Here is a 26,647-nt window from a genome sequence, read left to right as displayed (position 1 = left end):
CGCCTTTAGGATACCCTTCAATAAAGCCAAGGAAATAACAAAAATGATTTACCTGTGGGAGCCTCCTGGCCTTCCCCAGTACTTTGTGTAGTGTTTGCAGAAATTGTGGCGGCGATAGTCTGCTGGTCCAACACTATCTTTGGTTGAAAGGATACTGATGGTTCTGCACCACCCTGCTCCAAAGGCACCATGTTCTGTAGTCTCTCATTCGTTAGCCTACTGCAGCCCTCCCCCACCCCCCCTAATGTCTCTAAATCCTGGTCAAACTTCTCCCAAGAATTGCTCGGAAGGTGGTGCAAGGCTTCCATCCCAAGGTAGCCAGGTCCAGGAGACCTCTTACCAAAAGGCACTTTTCTATTCGGTTTCTTTTTAGTCTCAGATGAGCCTCTGTTTTTGGATAGCCTTTTCATGACCTGGTTTGTGCTGCCTTCAAGTTGTGGGATTTCTACCTTCAGAGAAGACTTGGGTTTGAGCTTGGCCTTGGTTTTGCTCTTGCCTTGTTTACTTTTACCGAGACACGGGCCTTGACCGAATGACTCCTCTCCCAGTAAGGGTGGAATCATGGAAGGCTCCTCTTTTACATGAGCACTAGGTGGTCCGATTTCCAGCTCCAAGGGAGTTCCATCTTTCTCCCTGGTATCGTGCATGTCCTTCAGCAGCATGAGGAATGTACTGAACTTGTAGTTAGTGTCTGGTTTAAAAGACACAGTTTTCCCATCACCCTCACTTGATTCCAGGGACTTGAAAGATAACTCTTTAATGTCTTTGAAGGCGTCCATGGGAGAGAAGCATGGCGAGGAACAGGACGACATGTCAGACACACAGTTATTTTTCTTTGACTTCCCAGATGTCAGAGGTATAAAGTCCACAGGCATCTGGGATATCAAGAAGCCCTCATCTTCAGTCTTAACCTCTGCTTCAAAGTCCTTCGACCTGGTGAACTTTGAGGTGGACCAATTTGGTAAACCAGTGATCTGATTATCGTTGTCAACCTTTAAAGGTTTTTCCTCTGTATAACAGTCTGTTTTGGTCTCTGGTTTATCAGAAGGAGTGTTTGTGGAAGATGACACCTCCTCCTCTGTCTTGTTGATAGGAAGGAAACAGCCAGGCTTTGGACTGGAGAACAGATTCTGTTTCCGCACTGCTAACTCCATAGCTTTAAGAGCTCTGGTCATCAGGCGGTTGCTAGCAGGCAGATGTGCAGGCTGCTTGCCCAGGGCCTTCGACTCATCAGGAGGCTTGGGAACACTTGAGACTGGAGGCTTCAATTGATCAACAGGACTTTCTTTGACTGTTACACTATACTCTGGAGTCTTCAACTGATCAGCAGGGTGTTCTTTTACTATTACGCTGGACACTGGAGTCTTCAACTGATCAGCAGGGTGTTCTTTTACTATTACGCTGGACACTGGAGTCTTCAACTGATCAGCAGGGTGTTCTTTTACTATTACGCTGGACACTGGAGTCTTCAACTGATCAGCAGGGTGTTCTTTTACTATTTTACTATTCAGCAGGGTGCTGGACACTGGAGTCTTCAACTGATCAGCAGGGTGTTCTTTTACTATTACGCTGGACACTGGAGTCTTCAACTGATCAGCAGGGTGTTCTTTTACTATTACGCTGGACACTGGAGTCTTCAACTGATCAATAGAGCATCCCTTGATGGCCGCACTGGACGCTTGAGTCTTTCTGTTGACAGTAGCTGCAGTTTGAGTCTTTTTCTTGCAGGGACCCTTGCTGAAGGCACTGTGGTTAGATAAGGAGGTGGTAGTGTTGAGACGCCTGTCTTTTCCTGGTTTGCTGAACCACAGGCGACTGTGTCCTTCAGGCTGCTTCTTTACCTCTTTTACTACTGGAACTGAGGGCTGAGTCTGAGCATGCTTGGATTGACGCTCAAGTGCTTTAGGACACAAAATATTGGGGATAGAGTCAAGGTCTGAGTACGGACATTCTTTTATGTCCCCCTCTGGCTTGTCATTGCTGTCAAATGTTGTTTTGGTGTTCAAGCACTCATTTTTAGCTTTAAATGCTTTACTTGGCTTCTTCTTGCTTTGAGGCTTCTTGGAAGTGCTTACTTTTGTTGGAGAATGTTTACTGTGAGGTGACAGAGATCCGTTTGTTAAGTTGCTTGGTGCAAGGGGTATACAGTTGGATGGATTGGAAGGGGGAGTTGGAAGGGCCTTGCCCTCTTTTTCTGATGTGGACCCATCATAGAGAGTTGTATTTATGGAGTCAGGTATAGAGACATCCATTTTGGGTCGCTCTGGGAGGGCAGATTCTGCTTCAGCCACACTGGTTTTCCAGGATGCTTTAAACCTCTTGGGTATCTATGAAGGCAAATAAAGCTTTTCTGTAATCACAAATGTTTGTATTTTTAGGTACATTCAGGTAAAACATGATTCATTTTTGTCCAACATATGCAAAGGCTGTGCCACATATTTACAATGTATTTGTAGTCTTCGTCCCTTTGCCTTCCTCTCCTGCGCAGCAAGGGGAGCTGTTCGAACTCAAAGCCTCCATGAAATGTGTGTATAGCTTTCCCTGTGACCCAGGCCAGTTCCACAGGCAGCCCAAAGGTCCTGATGTGGTACAGCCGACAAGGCCTGTCACTGTGCTCTGCAACATCATCACACAGGAGCAAAGGACCAAGGCCACTAGGTATTAGTGTTTGTAGATTTTCTATTAATTTAACCTTTATCACAGATATAACATATATTTTGCAAGAACAAGATATGACAAGTGGATTGCTAAACACAAGACTTCCATGGTAGTGCAAATCTGTTCAACAAGATCAACTCAAACCAAACAACGGCTTATAATATCCAGGACCAGGTCCTACCTTTCATTTTGTGATAGGTTCCCTGTAGTGGGTCAACAGTCACCTCACAAGGCCACCAGGGTCTTCGGTTGAACTTTGCCCATATAACTTCACCTTTTAAAAACTTTACAGGTGGTAAGGACTTCTTCTTTGGGCTGCCCATCTGTTGACAGACACCAAATAAGACAATATTTAAATTACTTCAAGTCATGTTTCAAAAGGTTTACAATTCATGTTATGTATTACATTACTATATCAGAATGTACACGCTCTTTCACATATGCAAATATGCCTGTAAAAATTTGGTCAAAATATTTATCTTCAAACACATACAAGCATTCCAATATTTTCCAAGACTATACGTTGCCGAGTGGCCAGGACCACAGTCATTTAACATCTACAACCAATCTGGTTGGTATTGAGGTAAATTAGGTTAGGTAAAGTTTAACCTCGTCCCCAGTCTCAAATTGCTGGCGCATGAGAGAGCCGGCGTCAATAGGCAAAGTTAAATCCTTGCAACTCTATTTAAATCTTTACCAGATACAACATAGTGCAAACCAATATTACATAATCAACTATCTTTTAAAATGTTTAAGAAACTTTCTTTAAACACTCTAAATCCATATATCAGCTCTGTACACACTCTCTGGCCTAGATGTCAGTCAACCTTACTGACGAGTGATTCTTCACGAAATTATACAGAATAAAACCGACCATGATTTGGGGGATTTTCACTCAATTAAATCCATAGGAGAGTTCTTTGGAGGAAGGATTGTTGACATACAGTATATTTTATATTAGTATCTTTAAAACATAATTGAGACATAATTAATATATGTTGAAATATTTATGACATTTTGGCCTTACCCAGGTGTATGGTGTCATATGAAGCTTTACCCCATTCTCTGTAATATGAGTAGTATTTTGATTTCAATAACAATGTTCTTACATTAATTTATGAATTTTGAAAATATAAAACTTTTGATTTGGCAAACAAATATTAAAATATATTGTTGAACATAATAAACTCTATAGGCATTAAAGGTTCCAGAGTGGGATCTCTGCTACTGTTAGTTATGATCCAATGTGTAAGCATTACCAACACAGTGAATGTGAAAATGGATTTAAAATATTCACCCTCTGCTCATGAATTGCAGGATGTGCAACGATACAAGGAGGGCTGTGGTTACATTGCATACTATGCCAATTTCTCTCTATAAAATGGGCCATAACTTTAAAACTAGCAGAGATTCCTCTCTAGAACTTTGATATGCCCATAGAGTATATTATGTTTAACAATATATATATTTTTAAATGTGCCAAATCAAATATGGTTCATTTTCAATATTCATGTTTCAATATTCAGAAATTAATGCAATATATTTTTTCTTGAAATCAAAATACTTACTCATATTACAGAGCAAGCCGTAAAGCTTCATATGACACCATTTTTTGCTTTGTAGCACCTACAGATTAAACATTAAGGGGTCTGAAAATGAGGCCTGGGCCTATGCTTTTAGATACAAATGTCAAATATATGTCAAGAATCCTTCCTCTAAAGATCCCTTCTATGGATAACATTTTGTGAAATCCCCAAAATCATGCTCATTTTTTGTTCTAGTTTTGCAAGGAATCCCACTAACCTTGTATCAACTGATCATGCAAACATGAACAAAGCTCTGGATATGGACTGACTAATGACATTTCTCTGTGCGCATCTTTTATTGATTGCAAAAGGTAGAACTATTGACTATAATTTACCATGAGATGCTGGCGTATACTGAGCCAAACAGCAAATGAATGACATGGATCCTCTCCAGCTACAGTATGAGGAGCTTATCGATTATAGAGGAAGTGATCTTGCTTGACCTTTCTGGCAAATTAACCAGAATTTAGGCCTCTCACTATCTTCATTAACATTTCACATATAATCAAAACCCATAAGCTTGACAATTTATGTTGCACAGTAAAACAGGTGATCTGGACTGACAAGGAAGTACCCAGGCCAGAACTGTGACATGTTACAGGATTTAAATATGGGGGCTGTTTGGTACTGTATGATGTTGCTGTGAATAGCCATGTTATGTAAAAGCTCAGTAGTAGGACTTGCCATTGCAGGCCCAGAGGGGCTATTCCCAAGAGAGAGAGGCTTACAGTCACTCCCCCAGTCCTCGTCTGACCCATCATGTGCTGTAAATGGGGGGACACCAGGGGACTGCAAGTCTTTACCCACAGACAGCCCTGGCTCTGGTACATTTTTAACCTTCAAGTTTAAAAGTCCAGGAAGAGGTTCAGGTGACTTTCCAACTTTTCTCTCTCTGTCTGTCAGAGGCAATGCTATATCCTCATCATCCTCTGCATTATCATCATCATTCTCATCATCAAACAAAGTGGACTCAAAGTGCAGGTAGCCATTTGCAAAGGGGCTGTTGCTATCCAGTGAGAAAGCTGGACTGGGTGGGTCAGAGAAGCAACAGTCACTCTTCTTCTCCACACTATGATTAGTCTTACTATTGTCTGTGTCTCTGCTGCCTGGCTGGGTAGCTGTGAGGACCAAGGAATTGCTGATGTCAGTTTTCCCAACAGCATTCCGGGTATGCAAGTCTTCCCTGGAGCCCTGGGAGGCCCTCTCCCCGACTCCAGGTAGGACCAGATCCGTGTGGCTGACCATGGTGGTCAGGTGCTGTAGCCTTCTCAGAGGGCTGTAGGAGGAAGATAGGTCCTTGATGAACCCATAGGTGGATGTAGATTTCAGGGCAGGGGCGGTGGACAGCTGCATGGCACGTGGAGGGTCTAGTCTTGAATTGCGGTTATGGTGCTTTGAGCAGGAGGAGACAGGGTCATTGGGGGCAGAGGTCAATGTTGGGTCAGAGCAGCAGGCCTGAGCATCTTTGATGGGCAGTTCATAGGGCTGACTCATGGTGCCATGTCTCCACCCTAAACATAAAAGTAAAACAGAAATAGGTTTTAAAAAGTGATAGCAACTTTAATTGGATGGATTTTCAATTATTGATCACATACATGTTGTTGTCTATAATTAAAGTCTATTTATTGTAAGCTATCAAAGAGCATGGCAAAAAAAATATGATAGAAAGTTATTATTACTGAGCTTCATTATCTAAAGTGTGACATAGTTATCTTGCCCCACCTCAAAAAAAAAGATGAAGAATGAAAATAGGTATCAGGCAGCCACCATATTGTCATCATTCCACCCCTCGATCCCGCCAAGAACGTGGAATCGTGGCAACCTACTGCACGTTTGGAAGGCCAACGGTCATATTAAAATTAGACCAGCATAACTGTAATGACACGCTGTCCTTCCCAGCGTCAACGAAGGGTTAAATTGATTTCAAAAGGCTGATGTAAAAATCGCGAATGCCCATGAATAAAATGGACAGCTCTTGACAGCGCCTGCCGCCTGTGCATCAACTCTGTGTGCCATGGCTCACGAGGCACCAGAGATAGTGCATAGCTGGCACGCTACAATACAGTATGGACACACAAGTTCACACAGCCACACATTCGTACAGACTTTAACATCGACCGACGTCTACTGTACATACACAATCACGGAATGTGTAAACAACAAAAGCGGATGTCAATGATATACCGCAATAATCTTACCATTGAAATGTCCGTCACCGCAAAAACAATTGTCAACCCTTTCATTTATATAATTAAATGTGCTGTTTTCCAATTTTGTGAAAGCGGATAAGGAGAATCCCAGTAGCAGCAATACTAGGCCAAGATCCTGTGGACATACACTGTCTCTACTTGCGATAGCTGTTACTCCACCGGCGGCCCCTTCAAAAGAGAAATATATGCATGCATTTCACTTACTGAGAGAACCACCCCTTTACAGCGACATATCATAGTGTGCTATAAGTTTCTAATTCCATGTTACCTCATATTCAATGCATATTCTAATAAATGATTACTATTTCCCAGCTGTCGACCTGCCCCTTGCAGCCCCTGACTGCCCGTGCCTGTCTGTGAGAGCGGACCAATCGTCACTACCTCCCAACCCCCAGCATGAAGTATTTCTGAGGCTTTGAGTGCCACCAAAAATCCTAAAGATATGTGGGATGGAAGAAAGACGCACATATTCCTCTCTACTGGTCCAATCCTCGATAAATGATCACATTACTTTCTAATTACTGTCATTCACAGTCATCAACTTGTGCCAACAATGCCAACAATGGCATAATATCATACCCCAAATGGAAACCTCATGCGCTTTATAAATTAAAGGATTATGTCTTCTTGTAGATGCATTCTAATATGGCTAAACCCGGAAAACAGATGGCTTCCTTTCCTTTTAGACGAGTTGCAAAGCCTTATTTCCTCTGCTCACCGGGTCCTTCAAAATGGAGTCTGTTCACAAAAAACAGGCCACAAAGTGTTAAAATATGCTCGACATAAAGTTCACATCAAAGCGCACAAAATGTAACCGCAATTACGCACACGTTTCCAATCCATCCAAAACATTCCAAAGCCTCAATGCAAAGCTGCATTAATTACACACCTTCGAAGAAACTACATTCCACAATAATATTTAGTCAAAGCTATTTAGTGATATGCTATAATATGACAGGTTACGGAAGACTCACGACGGGCAAATGTAACTGGTGTGTGTAGGGGGACAGTGTGCCATAATGCTAATTTCCATAGTGAATCCATCTTGCCCTGAACATCAAAATATGGTTTTAATCACGTATTGGCTTATTTGCTTGTTGCAAAGGAAATGATACAATGGTAGAGACCGTGGATACGCAGTGTGCTGTCCAATAATAACCCTCTGAAAGTGCACATCTATTGGGCGGTCGTCCTAGATAAATACACAACCATCAAATATGCAAAGCTGTTAATCAAATAACAGTTCTGTATTTCGAAAGGGCGACATATGTCTTCACACTCTCTATAAAATGAATATGCGATATTTTTCGTCGAGTGGAAAAACTGAAGCCTACGGAAGAACTGCGCTGCCTGCTCAGCCTCGCTCGCATGAGCCTGGTGGGAGAGGGCCTGCAGTGCACCGCAAACACACAGTCAAAACAGCGCCCCGACAGATCAAAAACATTCATGCGTCTCCAAGCCCTAATAAACCAATCTTTCTTTCGTTTTTAGACAGATTTATAAAGAGAAAAATACCATAACATGATTTAAAGCATCTCTATTTACATATCCGTCAAGAAATCGAGTTGAAGTAAACTGTTGAATCATCATCTTGCTATACAGTATGTGAAGTGTGTTCCTCTATGCTGTGCTGTGTCTGCAGTTCGTAATGACGGCAGTCAGTCAGAACAGAAAAACAATGGTGGTTAGAGACATCAGCACTTCAGTTGCACAATACTCAGCTATATGTACCACTCTATTCTTATCTCATTTTACACAACATGCTTACCTGTCATGCCTGGTTTATAGACCTGTGCTCCTCCATCTTTACCCAAGCGGTGTTTTCACTATTCACCCCTACAATGTGGACCCTTAGGAGTGTCTTACCTGTACACAAGTCTCCATCATGTCTTCTTGTGGCAGAGTGATTGACAAGCCCATGATAAAGTCTGTCACTGTCCATTTGTCTACTTACTGACAGCTCAATATTGTCACTTATGTTAATGGCCCTGTCATATAATGTATTTCAGTCATTTTTCAGTCTTTATACTCATACTTTATTTGGTAACACTTTACTTAAATGAAGTCTCTGTTAAAAGGGCTAGATTACACTGTTAGGCCTATAACACTGTTATAACACTGCCATTTGTTATAAACAGTAGTCAGCTTATGATTTATGATGGCATATGCCATGATCAGCTAATTGGCTAGGTTTAAAATGACCCAACTGGCTTAGCTAATTAACGTTGTCATGACATTAAATGATATATATCATGTATTTTTACAACAGTGTTATGTAGCCCTTATGATTGAACGTTAACGTAAAGTTTAATTATCTGTTCAATACACTACTAAAAGTATAGAAAACTGTAATTGGCCCATTGATAATTTGAGGTCAGTGGGTCAATCAGATCTAACCCTACATGACCTCTAACCCTACAGTTATTGGTGGTGAATACAAAAAACTCTGTAAACTAAGTCACTATCCCTGGAAACTAAACAACTAAGTCATGATGCATTGATTATACATAATACAACTTCATGATTGTGTGACTTTAATTGTGTAACAGCAAATTATAATGGTTTATAGTATGTACTGGTTAATTTGGGTTTTGTGCTCTGAGGATGGTGACAGTCAACCCTTCAAATCCACTGTAACACTGTCACCTCAATGAAGATGCCACACCCCCCCCCTACCCACCATCACCTTCAAATCAAACCAACATGCTTATGAGTTATGACTCATCTGGCAAAAAAACAGAAACTGTCCTTATTACTAATAAATGTGATGTCTCAGAGGAGTGACAGTATCTATTTATGTCATCTCATCTATCACATTGCTACTAGTGTCTTTGAACAAAACAACCTTTCTTTCTCCTGAATAAGAATGAGTGCTTCAGCAAAGCCATTGGAGCATAATACCATAGTGTTCCTCAAGCAGACACTTATTCAGGTGGGGAAGGAAGAGGGCAGAACCACCAAACTACCGTAACATGTTTATGTGTTTCGAAATCAAATCAAAATGATCACGATGCATTGCATTATCCTCGTTGTCTGTTTATGCGGTGGATGCAGCATAGAGTTAAAGCCCTGGTTGGTATACTCACAGCCTCGCGCCAGGCTCTGTTGTTGGAAGCCAGAGAGAGAGGAGGGAAGAAGGGTGGAGGGAGGGCGGCTGTTTCCCCGCGGCCTGGGAACAGGAACTAGGCTGCCCGCTATTCCCCCCTCCCCCCCACCCCTACATGCAGCATTATGTATGAGACAGGAGCCAATTGGCTCAGAGGATATGCAGCTGAACATGGCTACACCCACGTATTAAAGATGTTAGAATAAAGAGGGCCTAAGAAAGTCCTACAACTCCAAGTCTTAAATATTTAAACATCCAAGGGAATTAATCTTTAGATAAGATCATTTAAAAAACGTGTTTGCACTTTATGTTGGTTACATAGAAAGCACTATATTTTCTCTCTAGAACGTGTTTACAGTAAATGACACTATTATAATACGATTTCAACTACATTGACAAATACAACCTCACTCTGTGCACCACAAAAAAGAAACAGACTCTAGAAGAACTGTACTTGTATGGCATTTGTATGGCATATAATTCAGGTCACAAAAAAATAATTTAATTCAAGTGTGGCGGCCAAATGTCCCAGACGTTCATTCGGTTGTCACTAGTTAACACAGCCTCAAAATCAAATGGCTATATCATGAAAAATTCATGAAAACAAAATGTGGTTTTTGGTCTTCATTTAAGGCTAGGATTATGCATAATGTTAGCAGTGTGGTTACGGTTTGGGCAAAGGCAATGGTTAGGTTTAAAATCAGATTTTAAGAAAGATAAATTATAGAAATGGGCGGGATTTTGCCATAACTATGACTTTGTAGCTGTAGTAGAGATGGTCTATTATATTGTCAAGATAGTCAAGTCACCGCTCTGACAATGAAAATACATGTTCTCAAAGATGGAATGCAGTCGGGAGGAGGCGAGATCAGGTGGGAACATTCTAGCCAATGAGAGGGCAGATACGTGTGAAAAGGCCATAGAGATAGATAGAGGACTCATCTTTCTATCTGTGCCATTATAGTGTATGTGACTGAATGGGCAGCGCCATTGACGCTATCTCCATTTTAAAGTAGTCAATTTTCTTATTATTATTCAATGGCCCAACTCATAGGAATCCCCAGTCAGTTGACTACTTTAAAATGGTGGAAGCCCTCAATTAGTATATTTACATGCACACTTATTATTCAATATTAAACTAATTATGGCAGTAGGATGAGTATAGAAATAGTAATGTAAACACCCTACTCTGCTCATCTTAATCGGTGTAAGGTCAAAATTGAAGTAAGCATACACCGATAAAAACATCAGGTTTTCTGAGCAAACCTTTGAATGATTAGGAAATATAAACAGTTTAATCTCATCCCAGCTGTGTATTTAATCTGCACATGTGCCAGCACCAGTAGCGCAAGCCTCGCTCTTATGCGTGAGTAAGTATGCACCTTACAAATAGTTTTCACATACAAACTTTATATGTCCAAGCTCCCAAGTTGTGCAGCGGTCTAAGGCACTGCATCTCAGTGCAAGAGGTGTCACTACAGTCCCTGGTTCGAATCCAGGCTGTATTACATCCGGCCGTGATTTGGAGTCCCATAGGTCGGCGCACACCTGGCCCAGCATCGTCTGGGGTAGGCTGTCATTGAAAATAAGAATTTGTTCTTGACTGACTTGACTAGTTAAATATTTTGTTTAATAATAAAGTAAATTAAAACTCAGAATCAAATAGGTTTCACAAAAATAACATAGTCACTGTGGTAGAACGCTTATTTTTGATTGCCAATTTTCTGCATTAACAAATAGTCTCACGTAGGCTGATTTCAGAGGTGTCCATCAGAAGAGGTTGGTTGGCAGAGCTATATGTGGACAGGCTCATTGTAATGGCTGGAATGTATTAATGGAACGGAGTCAAACTTGATTTCCATATGTTTGATGTGTTTGATACCGTTCTATCGATTCCATTCCAGCCAGTACAATGAGCCTGTCCTCCTATAGCCCTTTCCACCAGCTTCCTCTGGTGTCCATGTAAACACGATTATTAGGGAAATTGTTCTTATTGCAAAGCATGTAAACATTTTAAACTATTATAGTAATCTGACTATCGACCGTAATCATATTTTTGTGTGCATGTAACCATGCTTATTGGCAATATCCATGCTACAATCGGTCATATGCATGATGAGTCCTCTATCTATCTCTAAGAAAACAAGCACACCTCTGATGTAAAGTTATTTTTTCAAAGTTGCCGAAATGCCACGTGCATCCACTTATGTCGGGCATTTGTAACAACCTAACCATTACGAAACTCCTATTTGATCCAATAAACCTCTTAGCAAATTAGCAATTACATTTTTTGTTGACAAAATTCGACATTCTCGTTAACCTAACGTAGCAGGCATAGAAAGACTCTCACATTGACCTCCATACAAAAATTCCTCACTTCGTTGGCTTATTTTCGGTGGAGAATTTGGGCAGTGAAACATCTCGCTTCGCCTCTTCTTCTCTGGCTGTACAGACGACTCTACTGGGCCTGCTGCCAACAGGCGCCACTGCACAACTCACTCCTTACTCCACCTAGTGGTCACATATAAACTTGACCTCTGCCACCCAAAGCGACTTTTAGTGTTTCAGTATGCTGTAATAGGTTCTACAAGGGATGAATAGATATTGCTGTGTTCAGTAAAAACAAAAGCATTCAATATGATATTATTACATTAGCATAATGCATGAAAAGACAATTAGAGGTACAGTAATGGTAAATGTTGAGACATTTAAAATATAATTTCCTGATTAACCATTAACATTGACCTACAGCAGAAGTATTTTGAATCTTGGGCCTTCACTGAAAACATTTAAATAAAAAGCAATACAATACATAGGCCAATTAAACTCAGCAAAACAAATAAACATCCCTTTTTCAGGACCCTGTCTTTCAAAGATAACTCATAAAAATCCAAATAACTTCACAGATCTTCATTGGAAAAACACTGTTTCCCATGCTTGTTCAATGAACCATGAATGAACCATGAACAATTAATGAACATGTACCTGTGGAACAGCTTAGTAGGCAATTAAGGTCACAGTTATGAAAAATTAGGACACTGAATAGGCCTTTAAACTGACTCTGAAAAACACCAAAACAAAGATGCCCAGGGTCCCTGCTCATCTGCGTGAACGTGCATTAGGCATGCTGCAAGGAGTCACGAGGATTGCAGATGTGTCCAGGGCAATAAATTGCAATGCCCGTACTATGAGACGCCTAAGACAGGGAGACAGGATGGACAGCTGATCATCCTCGCAGTGGCAGACCATGTGTAACAACACCTGCACAGGATCGGTACATCCGAACATCACACCTGCGGGACAGGTACAGGATGGCAACAACAACTGCCTGAGTTACACAAGGACAATCCCACACAATCCCTCCATCAGTGCTCAGACTGTCCACAATAGGCTGAGAGAGGCTGGACTGAGGGTTTGTAGGCCTGTTGTAAGGCAGGTCCTCACCAGACATCACCGGCAAAAACGTTGTCTATGTGCACAAACCCACCGTCGGTGGACCAGACGGGACTGGCAAAAAGTGCTCTTCACTGACGAGTCACGGTTTTGTCTCACCAGGGGTAATGGTCGGATTCACGTTTATCGTAGAAGGAATGAGTGTTACACCGAGGCCTGTACTCTGGAATGGGATCGATTTGGAGGTGGAGGATCCGTCATGGTCTGGGGCGATGTGTCACAGCATCATTGAACTGAGCTTGTTGTCGTTGTAGGCCATCTTAATGCTGTGTATTACAGGGAAGACATCCTCCTCCCTCATGAGGTACCCTTCCTGCAGGCTCATCCTGACATGACCCTCCAACATGACAATGCCACCAGCCATACTGCTCGTTCTGTGCATGATTTTCATGTTCTGCCATCGCCTATCAAAGAGCCCGGATCTCAATCCCATTGAGCACGTCTGGGACCTGTTGGATCGGAGGGTGAGGGCTAGGGCCATTCCCCCCAGAAATGTCCGGGAACTTACAGGTGCCTTGGTGGAAGAGTGGGGTAACATCTCACAGCAAGAACTGGCACATCTGGTGCAGTCCATGAGGAGATGCACTGCAGTACTTAATGCAGCTGGTGGCCACACCAGATACTGACTGTTACTTTTGTCCCTTTGTTCAGGGACACATTACTCCATTTCTGTTAGTCACATGTCTGTGGAACTTGCTCAGTTTATGTCTCAGTTGTTGAATCTTATTATGTACATACAAATATTTGCACATGTTAAGTTTGCAGAAAATAAATGCAGTTGACAGTGAGAGAGCTGTTTAGATTTTTTTTGCTTTGAAATAAACTTGTGGTGACATGATTCTACCACCAAGGGGCAGCACATCTTTCGTGTTTTTCATGTCACATGGACAAGTACAGTGAAATGCCTTTCTTAAAAACTCAAAACCCAACAATGCAGTAATCATGGTAAAGGCGGAGGACAATGTTCCATCTGTTGCATGTCGCTTATACTGGTCCAGTGATATGAGGGACACAACATGATGATGAAACATGAATTAAATGAACATTAATTATTTCAAACCTATCTAGCTACACATTGACTTGATCTCATTGGCAAATATGGATGATCTTCACTTTAAAGTTCTACACTTTTGCTATTAAAAACAATAAATAAATATGTTTATGTAACAACACAGACATCTCTCAAGAAGTTAAAAATATATATTTCAGGTTGTTATTGTAAAAGAGAATGTGTTCTCAATTACTTACTTGGTTTAATTATTGCAAATACATCATTTAAAAAAATATATTACTTTCATTTGGTCACCATATTGAATCCAGATATGTATAGCACCTGTGTTATGTCTTATGTGTAATAATGCCATTTAACATTGTAACAAATGAAGAGAATATGGAATACATATGTACAGTGCCTTGCGAAAGTATTCGGGCCCCTTGAACTTTGCGACCTTTTGCCACATTTCAGGCTTCAAACATAAAGATATAAAACTGAATCAACAACAATCATGAAGTGGAACGACATTTATTGGATATTTCAAACTGTTTTAACAAATCAAAAACGGAAAAATTGGGCGTGCAAAATTATTCAGCCCCTTTACTTTCAATGCAGCAAACTCTCTCCAGAAGTTCATTGAGGATCTCTGAATGATCCAATGTTGACCTAAATGACTAATGATGATAAATTCAATCCACCTGTGTGTAATCAAGTCTCCGTATAAATGCACCTGCACTGTGATAGTCTCAGAGGTCCGTTAAAAGCGCAGAGAGCATCATGAAGAACAAGGAACACACCAGGCAGGTCCGAGATACTGTTGTGAAGAAGTTTAAAGCCGGATTTGGATACAAAAATAAGCTTTCCCAAGCTTTAAACATCCCAAGGAGCACTGTGCAAGCGATAATATTGAAATGGAAGGAGTATCAGACCACTGCAAATCTACCAAGACCTGGCCGTCCCTCTAAACTTTCAGCTCATACAAGGAGAAGACTGATCAGAGATGCAGCCAAGAGGCCCATGATCACTCTGGATGAACTGCAGAGATCTACAGCTGAGGTGGGAGACTCTGTCCATAGGACAACAATCAGTCGTATATTGCACAAATCTGGCCTTTATGGAAGAGTGGCAAGAAGAAAGCCATTTCTTAAAGATATCCATAAAAAGTGTCGTTTAAAGTTTGCCACAAGCCACCTGGGAGACACACCAAACATGTGGAAGAAGGTGCTCTGGTCAGATGAAACCAAAATTGAACTTTTTTGGCAACAATGCAAAACGTTATGTTTGGCGTAAAAGCAACACAGCTCATCACCCTGAACACACCATCCCCACTGTCAAACATGGTGGTGGCAGCATCATGGTTTGGGCCTGCTTTTCTTCAGCAGGGACAGGGAAGATGGTTAAAATTGATGGGAAGATGGATGGAGCCAAATACAGGACCATTCTGGAAGAAAACCTGATGGAGTCTGCAAAAGACCTGAGACTGGGATGGAGATTTGTCTTCCAACAAGACAATGATCCAAAACATAAAGCAAAATCTACAATGGAATGGTTCAAAAATAAACATATCCAGGTGTTAGAATGGCCAAGTCAAAGTCCAGACCTGAATCCAGTCGTGAATCTGTGGAAAGAACTGAAAACTGCTGTTCACAAATGCTCTCCATCCAACCTCACTGAGCTCGAGCTGTTTTGCAAGGAGGAATGGGAAAAAATGTCAGTCTCTCGATGTGCAAAACTGATAGAGACATACCCCAAGCGACTTACAGCTGCAATCGCAGCAAAAGGTGGCGCTACAAAGTATTACCTTAAGGGGGCTGAATAATTTTGCACGCCCAATTTTTCCGTTTCTGATTTGTTAAAACAGTTTGAAATATCCAATAAATGTCGTTCTACTTCATTATTGTGTCCCACATGTTGTTGATTCTTCACAAAAAAATGCAGTTTTATATCTTTATGTTTGAAGCCTGAAATGTGGCAAAAGGTTGCAAAGTTCAAGGGAGCTGAATACTTTCGCAAGGCACTGTATTTTACATGTAGATTGATTAGAAAAGGAAATTATAGATCTCACATATGGAATTGTTTGAATAAGGCCCCATTGAATTTCTCAATTCACAAATGACAGAAACATCATTTCCAACAGGACAATATCTGAGAGTTTAAACTTTCCATCATTAGGCACTGAATAGCAGCTATAGCATTAACCTTTGTACCGACTGGGCTGATAATTGGGTGTGTGTAGGCGTGTATGCATAATTATGTATGTGTGTGTATGCTTATTTATGTTTTTGTATGTTCATACAGTGGGGAGAACAAGTATTTGTTCTGATAAGTAAATCACATTGTGTGATTTTTAAGTAATTAATTTGCATTTTATTGCATGACATAAGTAGTTGATACATCATAAAAGCAGAACTTAATATTTGGTACAGAAACCTTTGTTTGCAATTACAGAGATTAAAGGTTTCCTGTAGTTCTTGACCAGGTTTGCACACACTGCAGCAGGGATTTTGTCCCACTCCTCCATACAGACCTTCTCCAGATCCTTCAGGTTTCGGGGCTGTCGCTGGGCAATACGGACTTTCAGCTCCCTCCAAAGATTTTCTATTGGGTTCAGGTCTGGAGACTGGCTAGGCCACTCCAAGACCTTGAGATGCTTCTTACGGAGCCACTCCTTAGTTGCCCTGGCTGTGTGTTTTGGGTCATTGTCATGCTGGAAGACCCAGCCACGACCCATCTTCAATTCTCTTACTGAGGGAAGGAGGTTGTTGGCCAATATCTCGCGATACATGGCCCCATCCATCCTACCCTCAATATGGTGCAGTCATCCTGTCCCCTTTGCAGAAAAGCATCCCCAAAGAATGATGTTTCCACCTCCATGCTTCATGGTTGGGATGGTGTTCTTGGGGTTGTACTCATCCTTCTTCTTCCTCCAAACACGGCGAGTGGAGTTTAGACCAAAAAGCTCTATTTTTGTCTCATCAGACCACATGACCTTCTCCCATTCCTCACCTGGATCATCCAGATGGTCATTGGCAAACTTCAGATGGGCCTGGACATGCGCTGGCTTGAGCAGGGGGACCTTGAGTGCGCTACAGGATTTTAATCCATGACGGCGTAGTGTGTTACTAATGGTTTTCTTTGAGACTGTGGTCCCAGCTCTCTTCAGGTCATTGACCAGGTCCTGCCATGTAGTTCTGGGCTGATTCCTCACCTTCCTCATGATCATTGATGCCCCACGAGGTGAGATCTTGCATGGAGCCCCAGATCGAGGGGGATTGACCGTCATCTTGAACTTCTTCCATTTTCTAATAATTGCGCCAACAGTTGTTGCCTTCTCACCAAGCTGCTTGCCTATTGTCCTGTAGCCCATCCCAGCCTTGTGCAGGTCTACAATTTTATCCCTGATGTCCTTACACAGCTCTCTGGTCTTGGTCACTGTGGAGAGGTTGGAGTATGTTTGATTGAGTGTGTGGACAGGTGTCTTTTATACCGGTAACAAGTTCAAACAGGTGCAGTTAATACAGGTAATGAGTGGAGAACAGGAGGGCTTCTTAAAGAAAAACTAACAGGTCTGTGAGAGCCGGAATTCTTACTGGTTGGTAGGTGATCAAATACTTATGTCATGCAATAAAATGCAAATGAATTACTTAAAAATCATACAATGTCATTTTCTGGATTGTTGTTTTAGATTCCGTCTCTCACAGTTGAAGTGTACCTATGATGATAATTACAGACCTCTACATGCTTTGAAAGTAGGAAAGCCTGCAAAATTGGCAGTGTATCAAATACTTGTTCTCCCCACTGTATGTGTGTATGTATGTGTGTGTGTGTGTGGGGGGGGGGGGGGGGGGGGGGGGGTCGCTCGCTGATTAAGTTTTAGGCGTCTCTGTCCCTATCTCACAAAGGAGAGTTTCCGGAGGCCCACGCTATCCTCCTCTCCCTCCCGGAACTCAGTATGTGGAATACTCTTCCTGTTGTTTTAAATTCCGCTCCACTCCCCCGCTGCTTCCACCCCCGACCTTTCACCTCCCCGATCTCAGCTGTCAGCTGTCCTTGCCTGTGACAGCTCTCTCCTCTTTCTCCCCATCTATCTCTCTATCCCATTCTGTTTCTATCACGCTCTCTATCTTTCTCTATCTCTCTCTCTCTCTCTCTCTCTCTCTCTCTCTCTCTCTCTCTCTCTCTCTCTCTCCCTCTCTCTTTCTACTCTCTCTCTATACTCTCGCTCTCTCTCTTTATTGCCCTATTATTCTACCCCATCTCTCCACACAGAGAGTATAGAGAGAGAGACCTTGATTTACAAAGATAGTTTCATGTAAACTGGGATTTGGGGACTGATTTGATTGCATCATGGTGAATTCATAGAGAACATGATGAGTGAAAGGAACATATGGACCCTCTCCCATCAAATCTGTTGACAGGACTCAAGTAACGTGCCTCTGACCCATTCATTCCTACATATCCCAATGGGCACAGTATTACGCACAGCTGATAAATGAACTGTAATGTGAGGAGCTGCAGTTTGTTGTGGCAGTCTCTTCTCTAACATAGTCCAACGTTGTTAGCCAGTTAGGAAAACAAATAATACACTGTCTGTGTTTGTAGCCCACATGCGGATAGCCCATGTTGAAATTCTTCAGGAGTTATGCTGCTCAATCGCTTGCTGTGAACAAGATTGCTTTTAACTTTCTCCTGTAGGTACATTAACACCCTTAAGGGGAGGTAAGGGAATCTCTTATACAGTAGCTGTGTTTGCAAAATGACATGCACTATTTATGGGGATAACAGAGGGGGATCTGAGCACTCCATCTACTCCATTGGTACTATATAATCTAAAGCAGTTTTTCAGATTTATTTTCAAAATCTGTCTAAAACAATATTCAAAGCTTGTAGTTTTAAACAATGGTAACAGACTGGGATGGACAGGACACATCAACCTACTTATGTAATGAAGAATTACAATAAAACAAGAAGGGATTTGATATTACACTGTTGCTTTTTTCATAATTATAAAATTAACTAGATCAATCATCATCTTTGAGATTTTGAAAAATGATGTTTTTACATCAGCAAAAAGTTAGAAGTAATGACGCCCTCGGCTGAATCACTAGCCAGATATGTTTTTAAAGACTGCCTTGAACATCCTCTCTGCCTTTCACAGAGCTCTTCACTCTCTCCATACACATGCATTGAGCATATCTCTAACTTGAGAACAAGGCACCAAAAAACCTATTGTTTGATATGAGTGTCCGGATGAATCCGTCCTCGCTACTTCCACACCAAATATCTTAGGAAACCATAAAAAAATGTCACTTCAATTACTCTTTTCTCTCCAACCCAAGGTTTGGGCCCTTCCACACACACACCCACACACACACACACACACACACTCACACATTAAAATAGAGTGAAAAGAAGAGGAAATCTTGAGTGGCTTTGAAAAGAGCGATTAGGAGAAGCCTCTTGTGCCGGGAGATAGGGAAGATGTGAATAACAAGCATTGGGAAACAGCAGCCGACACAAAGTGGACTGGAGTAGCCATTCTCTCTGCCCGGGTTGAGTCTCCTCAAGGGGGGGCCAGGGTCTTCAGGAGCCCGAGACCTGCGCTTAATGAGAAATTCCTGGGGATTTAGAGGGGAGCAGAGGTCTTCATTTTCTCACTGCGCACATGGCCCCCAATACCGGGAGGTGCAAGCTCCTTTTGAGGAGCTCTGGGCCCTAAAGGAGCGGAGCCCCTATTCAGAGAACTGGGGGCCTGCTGGATTATGTATATGAGCTGTGTCTCATAGGGCCACAGCCTGCCACATCGCTGAAGGAACTTGTGTAGGCGAGGGGAGAGGGGGCTGTGCCTGCGTTGCCTACCGCAGCTGCATGCTTGATGGTGAGTGCCCAGCGCTGGCCCTGGGGGCCCCTGACTGAGAGGCCCCTACAGCTGGCCCCTTGGCTCGGCCCCCGAACCAGCAGGCCGGACACTGTGCCAGATCTTTGCTGTGGACCGACACGGACCCGTCACAAACAACCCCACTGGGCTGCTGACGGCTGCATTGCTGGGCCTGGAGCTGGAGACAGTGTCCCGCCAGGACCCTGCTCCTCAGGACCCCAGAGAGAAGGCCGGGGCTGGCCTACATGGGGCCCGTCCAGTCCAAACCGCCTGTCAGGACTAGAGCACAAAGCACAGTGAGGGACTATGCCAGAAGAATTTGCTCCACTCTTTAACCCTGGACAGGGATGCCTCTGAATTAACATTAGAGAGTTTAGCTAGGGATGCTTTTACATGGATCAGGCACAAAAAGAGAGTTGATAAGATGTTGAAAATCAAACCTTTATGTTAAAAATGTTAGAATACAATATTGTCGGCCTATACAGATCTCCCAAAGGCATTTATGTTTACATGTATACTCATGGCTCAATTCAATCAGACCCGCTTTAGCCAACATCCACACAGAGGTTGTTTTGGCGGTGTCGGAGGTGGAACTGAGTTAGAGCTGCCAAATCAACAAGTGGCTCCTGGCATTATACCTAAAGCAGACATTGCCATTGGCTGCAGGGAGTCGCATGAACAGATATCCCATGCAGCCTTGTTTACAAGTTCAAACACTGAAATGTGAGAATCTACACCTCCATTAGGCTGATGGAAACACAAATTATTTTGTTGAATGATTTTTAAATTTGAGCGTAATTTTTCTACATAGCATTTTCTCGTTCTGAACTTCAAACTCAAGTGGGGCGGGTGTGGCTTCGTGATAGTGATCGCAAGAGCAGCTACTCACCGATTTGACGGCTTCAACGCAGTTCCACCTCTGACACAGCCAAAACATCGCCGGTTAATGCTTGATCTGATTGAATCTAGGCCTTAGACGCCACACATAGACACAGTCATCTTACTTTTAGCTATGGAATGTACCATTTATGGAATTGGAATTGACCCCAACTCTGATTAGCTTCATAAACTCTGAAATAAACTCTCTCTTTAGCAGACACTCTTTTACTGCTGTGTTTCCTCAGTGACCAGCACAAAAGTGTATGGCGTCTCTGAGACCAAGGTGTCCTCCACAGACCAGTCAGCCTTCAACGAGTCTATTACCACCCACACCAAGATGAGAAAACCCAAATCTCAATCTGGAGCCAGACAAAGGCACAGATACAGACATAGCACTATGCTATCTCTCTCTGGTAAAACAATAAACATCCTATTTAATTAGAGGATACGTTTTACCATCGGGTACAAATAAAGAGATTTGCACTAAGAGGTCCTTCTTCTAAAAACCCATAGTCTAATTCATTTGTTTATTAAGGAGAGAGAAAAAAAGGTTTTGGCCTCCTTTCCTTTTGCTTATTTCTAGTCAGGTTTCATGTGCATTTTGGCCTGGACAATGGCTGGCCAATTCATATGCAAAGGCAAGGTATATGGAGCGAGCCAGTTTTGCAGCCAGTTACACAGACTCTGATTGAGGGGCACTGGGTCATGACGGTGTCCCCTCCAACCTCACCCAGCACTCCCCTTCAGCCTGTTGTGGTCACCTCCCACCCCTCTGAACCCCCCAAAAAGGGAGGTTCTGCCCAGAGGGGCGCGGGGGGACAAAGCCTGCAGCCGTGAAATGGTCCTTGTAAAAGACTGGCGCTGTCCTCTCATTGAGATGTCAATCTGCATCGCAGCACTGTGAGATGAGCTCTGTCATAGCTTGAGATAGACTAATAGTAGGGAGTCTAGATTGAGGGGTGATGGGGGCTGGTGTGTAAAGGGGGAGGGGGAATGATGACCTAATACTAACCAAGTCCCTCTCTATTCTTCCCTCTGGCTCTGCTAAAGAGGCCTAACTGACACTCCCACCACCCCTAAATACGATCCCTGCAGCACCATGGTTACAGACCCATCAAGTCCAAATGTGGGGAATGGAGGAGAGGAAGAAGAGGCAGATTGTATTGCAACCATACAGAGCCTTTCTCTTTATTCATGTCTGTATTCAATAACATACTGCATTAAAACTCAGCATCATGGGAACATACTTGGGAGATAAGCAAAGAAATATTCCAAGATCATATCTATTGATATTATTATCTATTATATTATTATTTTTAAACATGTGTACTATTTTCTAAACATACAAAAATGCCATGACAAAAATAGGGTTAAGCCACCTGGATGTATATGTTTGGCCGAGAAGGACTAGTCTGAGAGAAGTCTAACCATCTTTAAGGTTTCAGTAGCTATATTAAGGTTAAGGAGTTAATTCATGACCATAGAGTCTCGCTGCTCCTGGGTTAAATCTTCATCATCGTTGTCAAAACTGATTGACATGAACGTCTGTCAGATGCCAGACCATTGGACTTGCTGAAGTTGTGACAGGAGGGCAGCAGTGCGTGTGTGTGTGTGTGTGTGTGTGTGTGTGTGTGTGTGTGTGTGTGTGTGTGTGTGTGTGTGTGTGTGTGTGTGTGTGTGTGTGTGTGTGTGTGTGTGTGTGTGTGTGTGTGTGTGTGTGTGTGTGTGTGTGTGTGTGTGTGTGTGTGTGTGTGACCGAGAGAGAGGGCACGAGAGAGAAAGAGAGATGTCAAAATCCCACATCTATCAGGACAATAAGGCTGGCTGGGAATAGAATGTGGGAGCGACAGAGAGACAGAGAGAGACAAAGAGATAGTGTGGGAGATGGAGACACATAGAATTAAGACGTGACGGAGACAGGGAGACAGAGGGAGAATTAAACGAAAGCAGGGACACAAGATTAGAGGAAAATCCTAGTGACAGAGAAAGTATGGGAGGTAGAGACATATATTTGTTTATTTGATCCCCATTAGCTTTTGCAGAAGCATCAGCAACTATTCCTGGGGTCCATAAAAAATGTAACATGAGAAGTAACAAAACACTAATCCACTGATAGACAAGAACAGTCACACAAACTTAAAATACAGCGATACACAACAAATACAACTAAAAACAATATAAATAATACAACAAAAACTGATGTGTTGTATTGTGTGTGTTTGTGTGTCCCCTCACAGTCCCCGCCGTTCCAGGAGATTCATCTGTTTTTTAAAGGTCATTTTGCTGTTTGCTTCAGTAATTGGTTATGGATAGGAGTTTTGTGTGATCATGGCTCTGTATAATACTGTGCGGGTCCATGAATTAGTTTTGGACTTGGAAGAGACCCCTGGTGCATGTCTTGTGGGGTATGTATTGGTGTCTGAGCTGAATGTTATTTGATTATGCAGACAATCTGGAATTCTCATCACAGTAATATTTCTCATAAAAACTGGAAGAGAAGCAGTTAAAAATATTTTCTGCAGTGGGCTATATCAGGGTCACACAGAGTGATTCTTGGTAGTCTTAAACAAATCTACTTTGAAACAAAAGTATACACTTCACACACATGGTTAAGGCATTTTAAAAAAGAAGATACTTGTACAATGTCAGATATAGAATTAAAATGTATTTCATTTTGAGTTTGCACCAAAGACTGAAATATAACAAAACGGTTTGACATAGAAACACTGAATTTTTGTCTGTAAAAAAAATAAACATGATTACTCATGAAATTATGAAAAATATGAATAACATTCCACCCATGAGGCCTAAAGAGGGCACTTTTGGTCATTGACATCAAGAAAACGCTACTCTCTCATCAACCCTCAACCAGGAAAGACTGGCATACATCTTGTTGATGTTAGTTCTGTAGGTGCAGTTAAGGGCAAGGTGTGCTGTTCTGTTTTGAGCCAGCTGCAGGTCTTTCTGTGCTGGACCATACCATATTACAGGACAGCAATCAAGATAGGACAACACCAGAACCTGAACAACTAGTACAGTTGATTTTTGTGTCAAAAATGCTATCATATTTTTATAACATCTTCACAACCTCACCATGATATTTAATATGTCTTGACCATGATAATTGACCATTGTTGTGTCCGTGACTATCATTAAATGTGAATTTAATGATAGTCTATTATTTTATAAAATCAATTCTCTATGTGTAATTATTATTACATGATTAAACTAATCATGTAAACTTTATTTAACTAGGAAGTTGGGGCACCACGGGAAAAATGTTTATAGAGTCTCTATTTCCAGAATCGACTCATCAGATATTTTCATATCTTATCAAAACAGCCACTTATTAATGAATTATTATTACTTCATCAGTTCTCATTACTAAACATTGCAAACACTTGGATATCTGCACGAACCCTAGCCTAAATGATGAATCAGCAATATACAAATTGGCTTAATGATTTATTTACTAACTAACTAAATAATCAAAGAAAAACATTATTTTTTATTTAACTAGGCAAGTCAGTTAAGAACAAATTCTTATTTTCAATGATAGCCTAGGAACTGCCTATTCAGGGGCAGAATGTCAGATTTGTATCTTGTCAGTGTCATGTTTTGTCTTATATTGTCTTGTCATTTTGCTTTCCCTTCTGTTCGTTTCCCCCTGCTGGTCTTATTAGGTTCGTTCCCTTTTTCTCTCTCCCTCCCTCTCTCTCCTCTCTCTATCGTTCCGTTCCTGCTCCCAGCTGTTCCTCATTCTCCTACTCAATCATTTAGTCTTTTCACACCTGTTCTCTATCTTGTCCTCTGATTAGAGTCCCTATTTCTCCCCTTGTTTTCCGTTTCTGTCCTGTCGGATCCTTGTATATTGTTCGCCGTGCTGTGTCTTTGTCTCGCCCTGTCGTGTCTTGTTTCCCTCAGATGCTGCGTGTGAGCAGGTGTCTGAGTCTGCTACGGTCGGTGCCTTCCCGAGGCAACCTACAGTTAATGGTCGAGTCTCCAGTCTGTCCTCGTCACTACGAGTGGAATTAAGTTTTTTAGGTTTTGTTTTCTGCTCTGATTGTCCAGGAGTATTGCCTATTTCCTTTACTGGAATAAAGACTCTGTTTTCGCCAAGTCGCTTTTGGGTCCTCATTCACCTGCATAACAGAAGGATCCGACCAAGAATGGACCCAGCGACTATGGATTCTCTCTACTCTACTCTCGAGTTCCAGGGAGCGATGCTCGGCAGACACGAGCAGGAATTGTCTGCTGCTCGGCATGCCGTTGAGACCCTGGCCGCTCAGGTCTCCGACCTCTCAGGACAGTATCAGAGTCTTCGTCTCGTGCCACCAGCTACTTCCGGGTCTTCCGAGCCTCCGGAACCTAGGGTTAATAACCCACCATGTTATTCTGGGCAGCCCACTGAGTGCCGCTCCTTTCTCACCCAGTGTGATATAGTGTTCTCTCTCCAACCCAACACATACTCAAGAGAGAGAGCTCGGATTGCCTACGTCATATCACTCCTTACTGGTCGGGCTCGGCAGTGGGGCACAGCTATCTGGGAGGCAAGCGCTGAGTGTACTAACGATTATCTGAACTTTAAAGAGGAGATGATTAGGGTTTTTGATCGTTCAGTTTTTGGGAAAGAAGCTTCCTGGTCCCTGTCTTCCCTATGTCAAGGTAATCGATCCATAACGGATTACTCTATAGAGTTTCGCACTCTTGCTGCCTCCAGTAACTGGAACGAGCAGGCGTTGCTCGCTCGTTTTCTGGAGGGACTCCACGCTAAGGTTAAGGATGAGATTCTCTCTCGGGAGGTTCCATCCAGCGTGGATTCTTTGATTGAACTCGCTATTCGCATTGAACGACGGGTAGATCTTCGTCACCGAGCTCATAGAAGAGAGCTCGCGTTAACTGTGTCTCCCCTCTCTCCGACACTACCATCTTTCCCCACTGACTCTGGTGTTGAGCCCATGCAGCTGGGGGTATTCGCATTTCGACTAAGGAGAGGGAACGGAGAATCACCAACCGCCTCTGTCTCTATTGCGGTTCCGCTGGTCATTTTGTCATTTCATGTCCAGTTAAAGGCCAGAGCTCATCAGTAAGCGGAGGGCGACTGATAAGCGCTACTAGACGGTCCTCTCCGTCAAGTACCTGTACTACCTTACCGGTCCATCTACGCTGGACCGGATCGGCAGCTTCCTGCAGTGCATTAATAGACTCTGGGGCGGAGGGCTGTTTTATGGACGAAGCCTGGGCTCGGGAACATGACATTCCTCTCAGACAGTTAGGGAGCCCACGGTCATGTTCGCCTTGGATGGTAGTCCTCTCCCCAGTATATTATGTGAAACACTACCTTTAACCCTCACTGTATCTGGTAACCATAGTGAGACCATTTCTTTTTTGATTTTTTGTTCACCTTTTACACCTGTTGTTTTGGGTCATCCCTGGCTAGTGTGTCATAATCCTTCTTTTGATTGGTCTAGTAATTCTATCCTATCCTGGAACGTTTCTTGTCATGTGAAGTGTTTAATGTCTGCTATCCCTCCTGTTTCTTCTGTCCCCTCTTCTCAGGAGGAACCTGGTGATTTGACAGGAGTGCCGGAGGAATATCATGATCTGCGCACGGTCTTCAGTCGGTCCAGAGCCAACTCCCTTCCTCCTCACCGGTCGTATGATTGTTGTTCTGATCTCCTCAAGAAGCGTTTTGCATCCGCTCCTATCCTTGTTGCACCTGACGTCACTAAACAGTTTATTGTCGAGGTTGACGCGTCGGGGGTGGGCGTGGGAGCCATTCTGTCCCAGCGCTCCGATACTGACGATGGGGTCCACCCTTGCGCGTATTTTTCTCATCGCCTGTCACCGTCGGAACGTAACTATGATGTGGCTAACCGCGAA

The 26,647-nt window shown here is 42.6% G+C and overlaps 1 protein-coding gene across 7 annotated transcripts in view; it reads right to left on the bottom strand.

The window, feature by feature from the left end:
• LOC124011037 (histone-lysine N-methyltransferase, H3 lysine-36 specific-like) overlaps positions 1 to 9,610 on the bottom strand; it is a 36,048-nt gene extending 26,438 nt beyond the window's left edge. Inside the window, exons 1-7 of one of the 7 annotated variants that reach the window (XM_046323982.1) lie at positions 7,034 to 7,424; positions 6,443 to 6,622; positions 4,929 to 5,755; positions 2,840 to 2,981; positions 2,444 to 2,616; positions 1,641 to 2,327; positions 53 to 1,472 (exon numbers count right to left, since the gene is read on the bottom strand). In XM_046323982.1, the coding sequence (XP_046179938.1) occupies positions 53 to 1,472; positions 1,641 to 2,327; positions 2,444 to 2,616; positions 2,840 to 2,981; positions 4,929 to 5,738 (3,232 nt within the window). In that variant the 5' untranslated portion in view covers positions 5,739 to 5,755; positions 6,443 to 6,622; positions 7,034 to 7,424. Of the gene's footprint in view, positions 1 to 52; positions 1,473 to 1,640; positions 2,351 to 2,443; positions 2,617 to 2,839; positions 2,982 to 4,928; positions 5,756 to 6,442; positions 7,011 to 7,033; positions 7,425 to 9,540 lie in introns of those variants that run through there. The other 6 variants (XM_046323992.1, XR_006834537.1, XM_046324013.1 and 3 more) reach the window with 6 other exon arrangements.
• Positions 9,611 to 26,647: the final 17,037 nt, after the last annotated feature.

This window comes from Oncorhynchus gorbuscha, linkage group LG02 (assembly GCF_021184085.1).
Source record: "Oncorhynchus gorbuscha isolate QuinsamMale2020 ecotype Even-year linkage group LG02, OgorEven_v1.0, whole genome shotgun sequence".
Taxonomy (NCBI): domain Eukaryota; kingdom Metazoa; phylum Chordata; class Actinopteri; order Salmoniformes; family Salmonidae; genus Oncorhynchus; species Oncorhynchus gorbuscha.
This window is presented reverse-complemented; position numbering and strand designations above follow the sequence as displayed.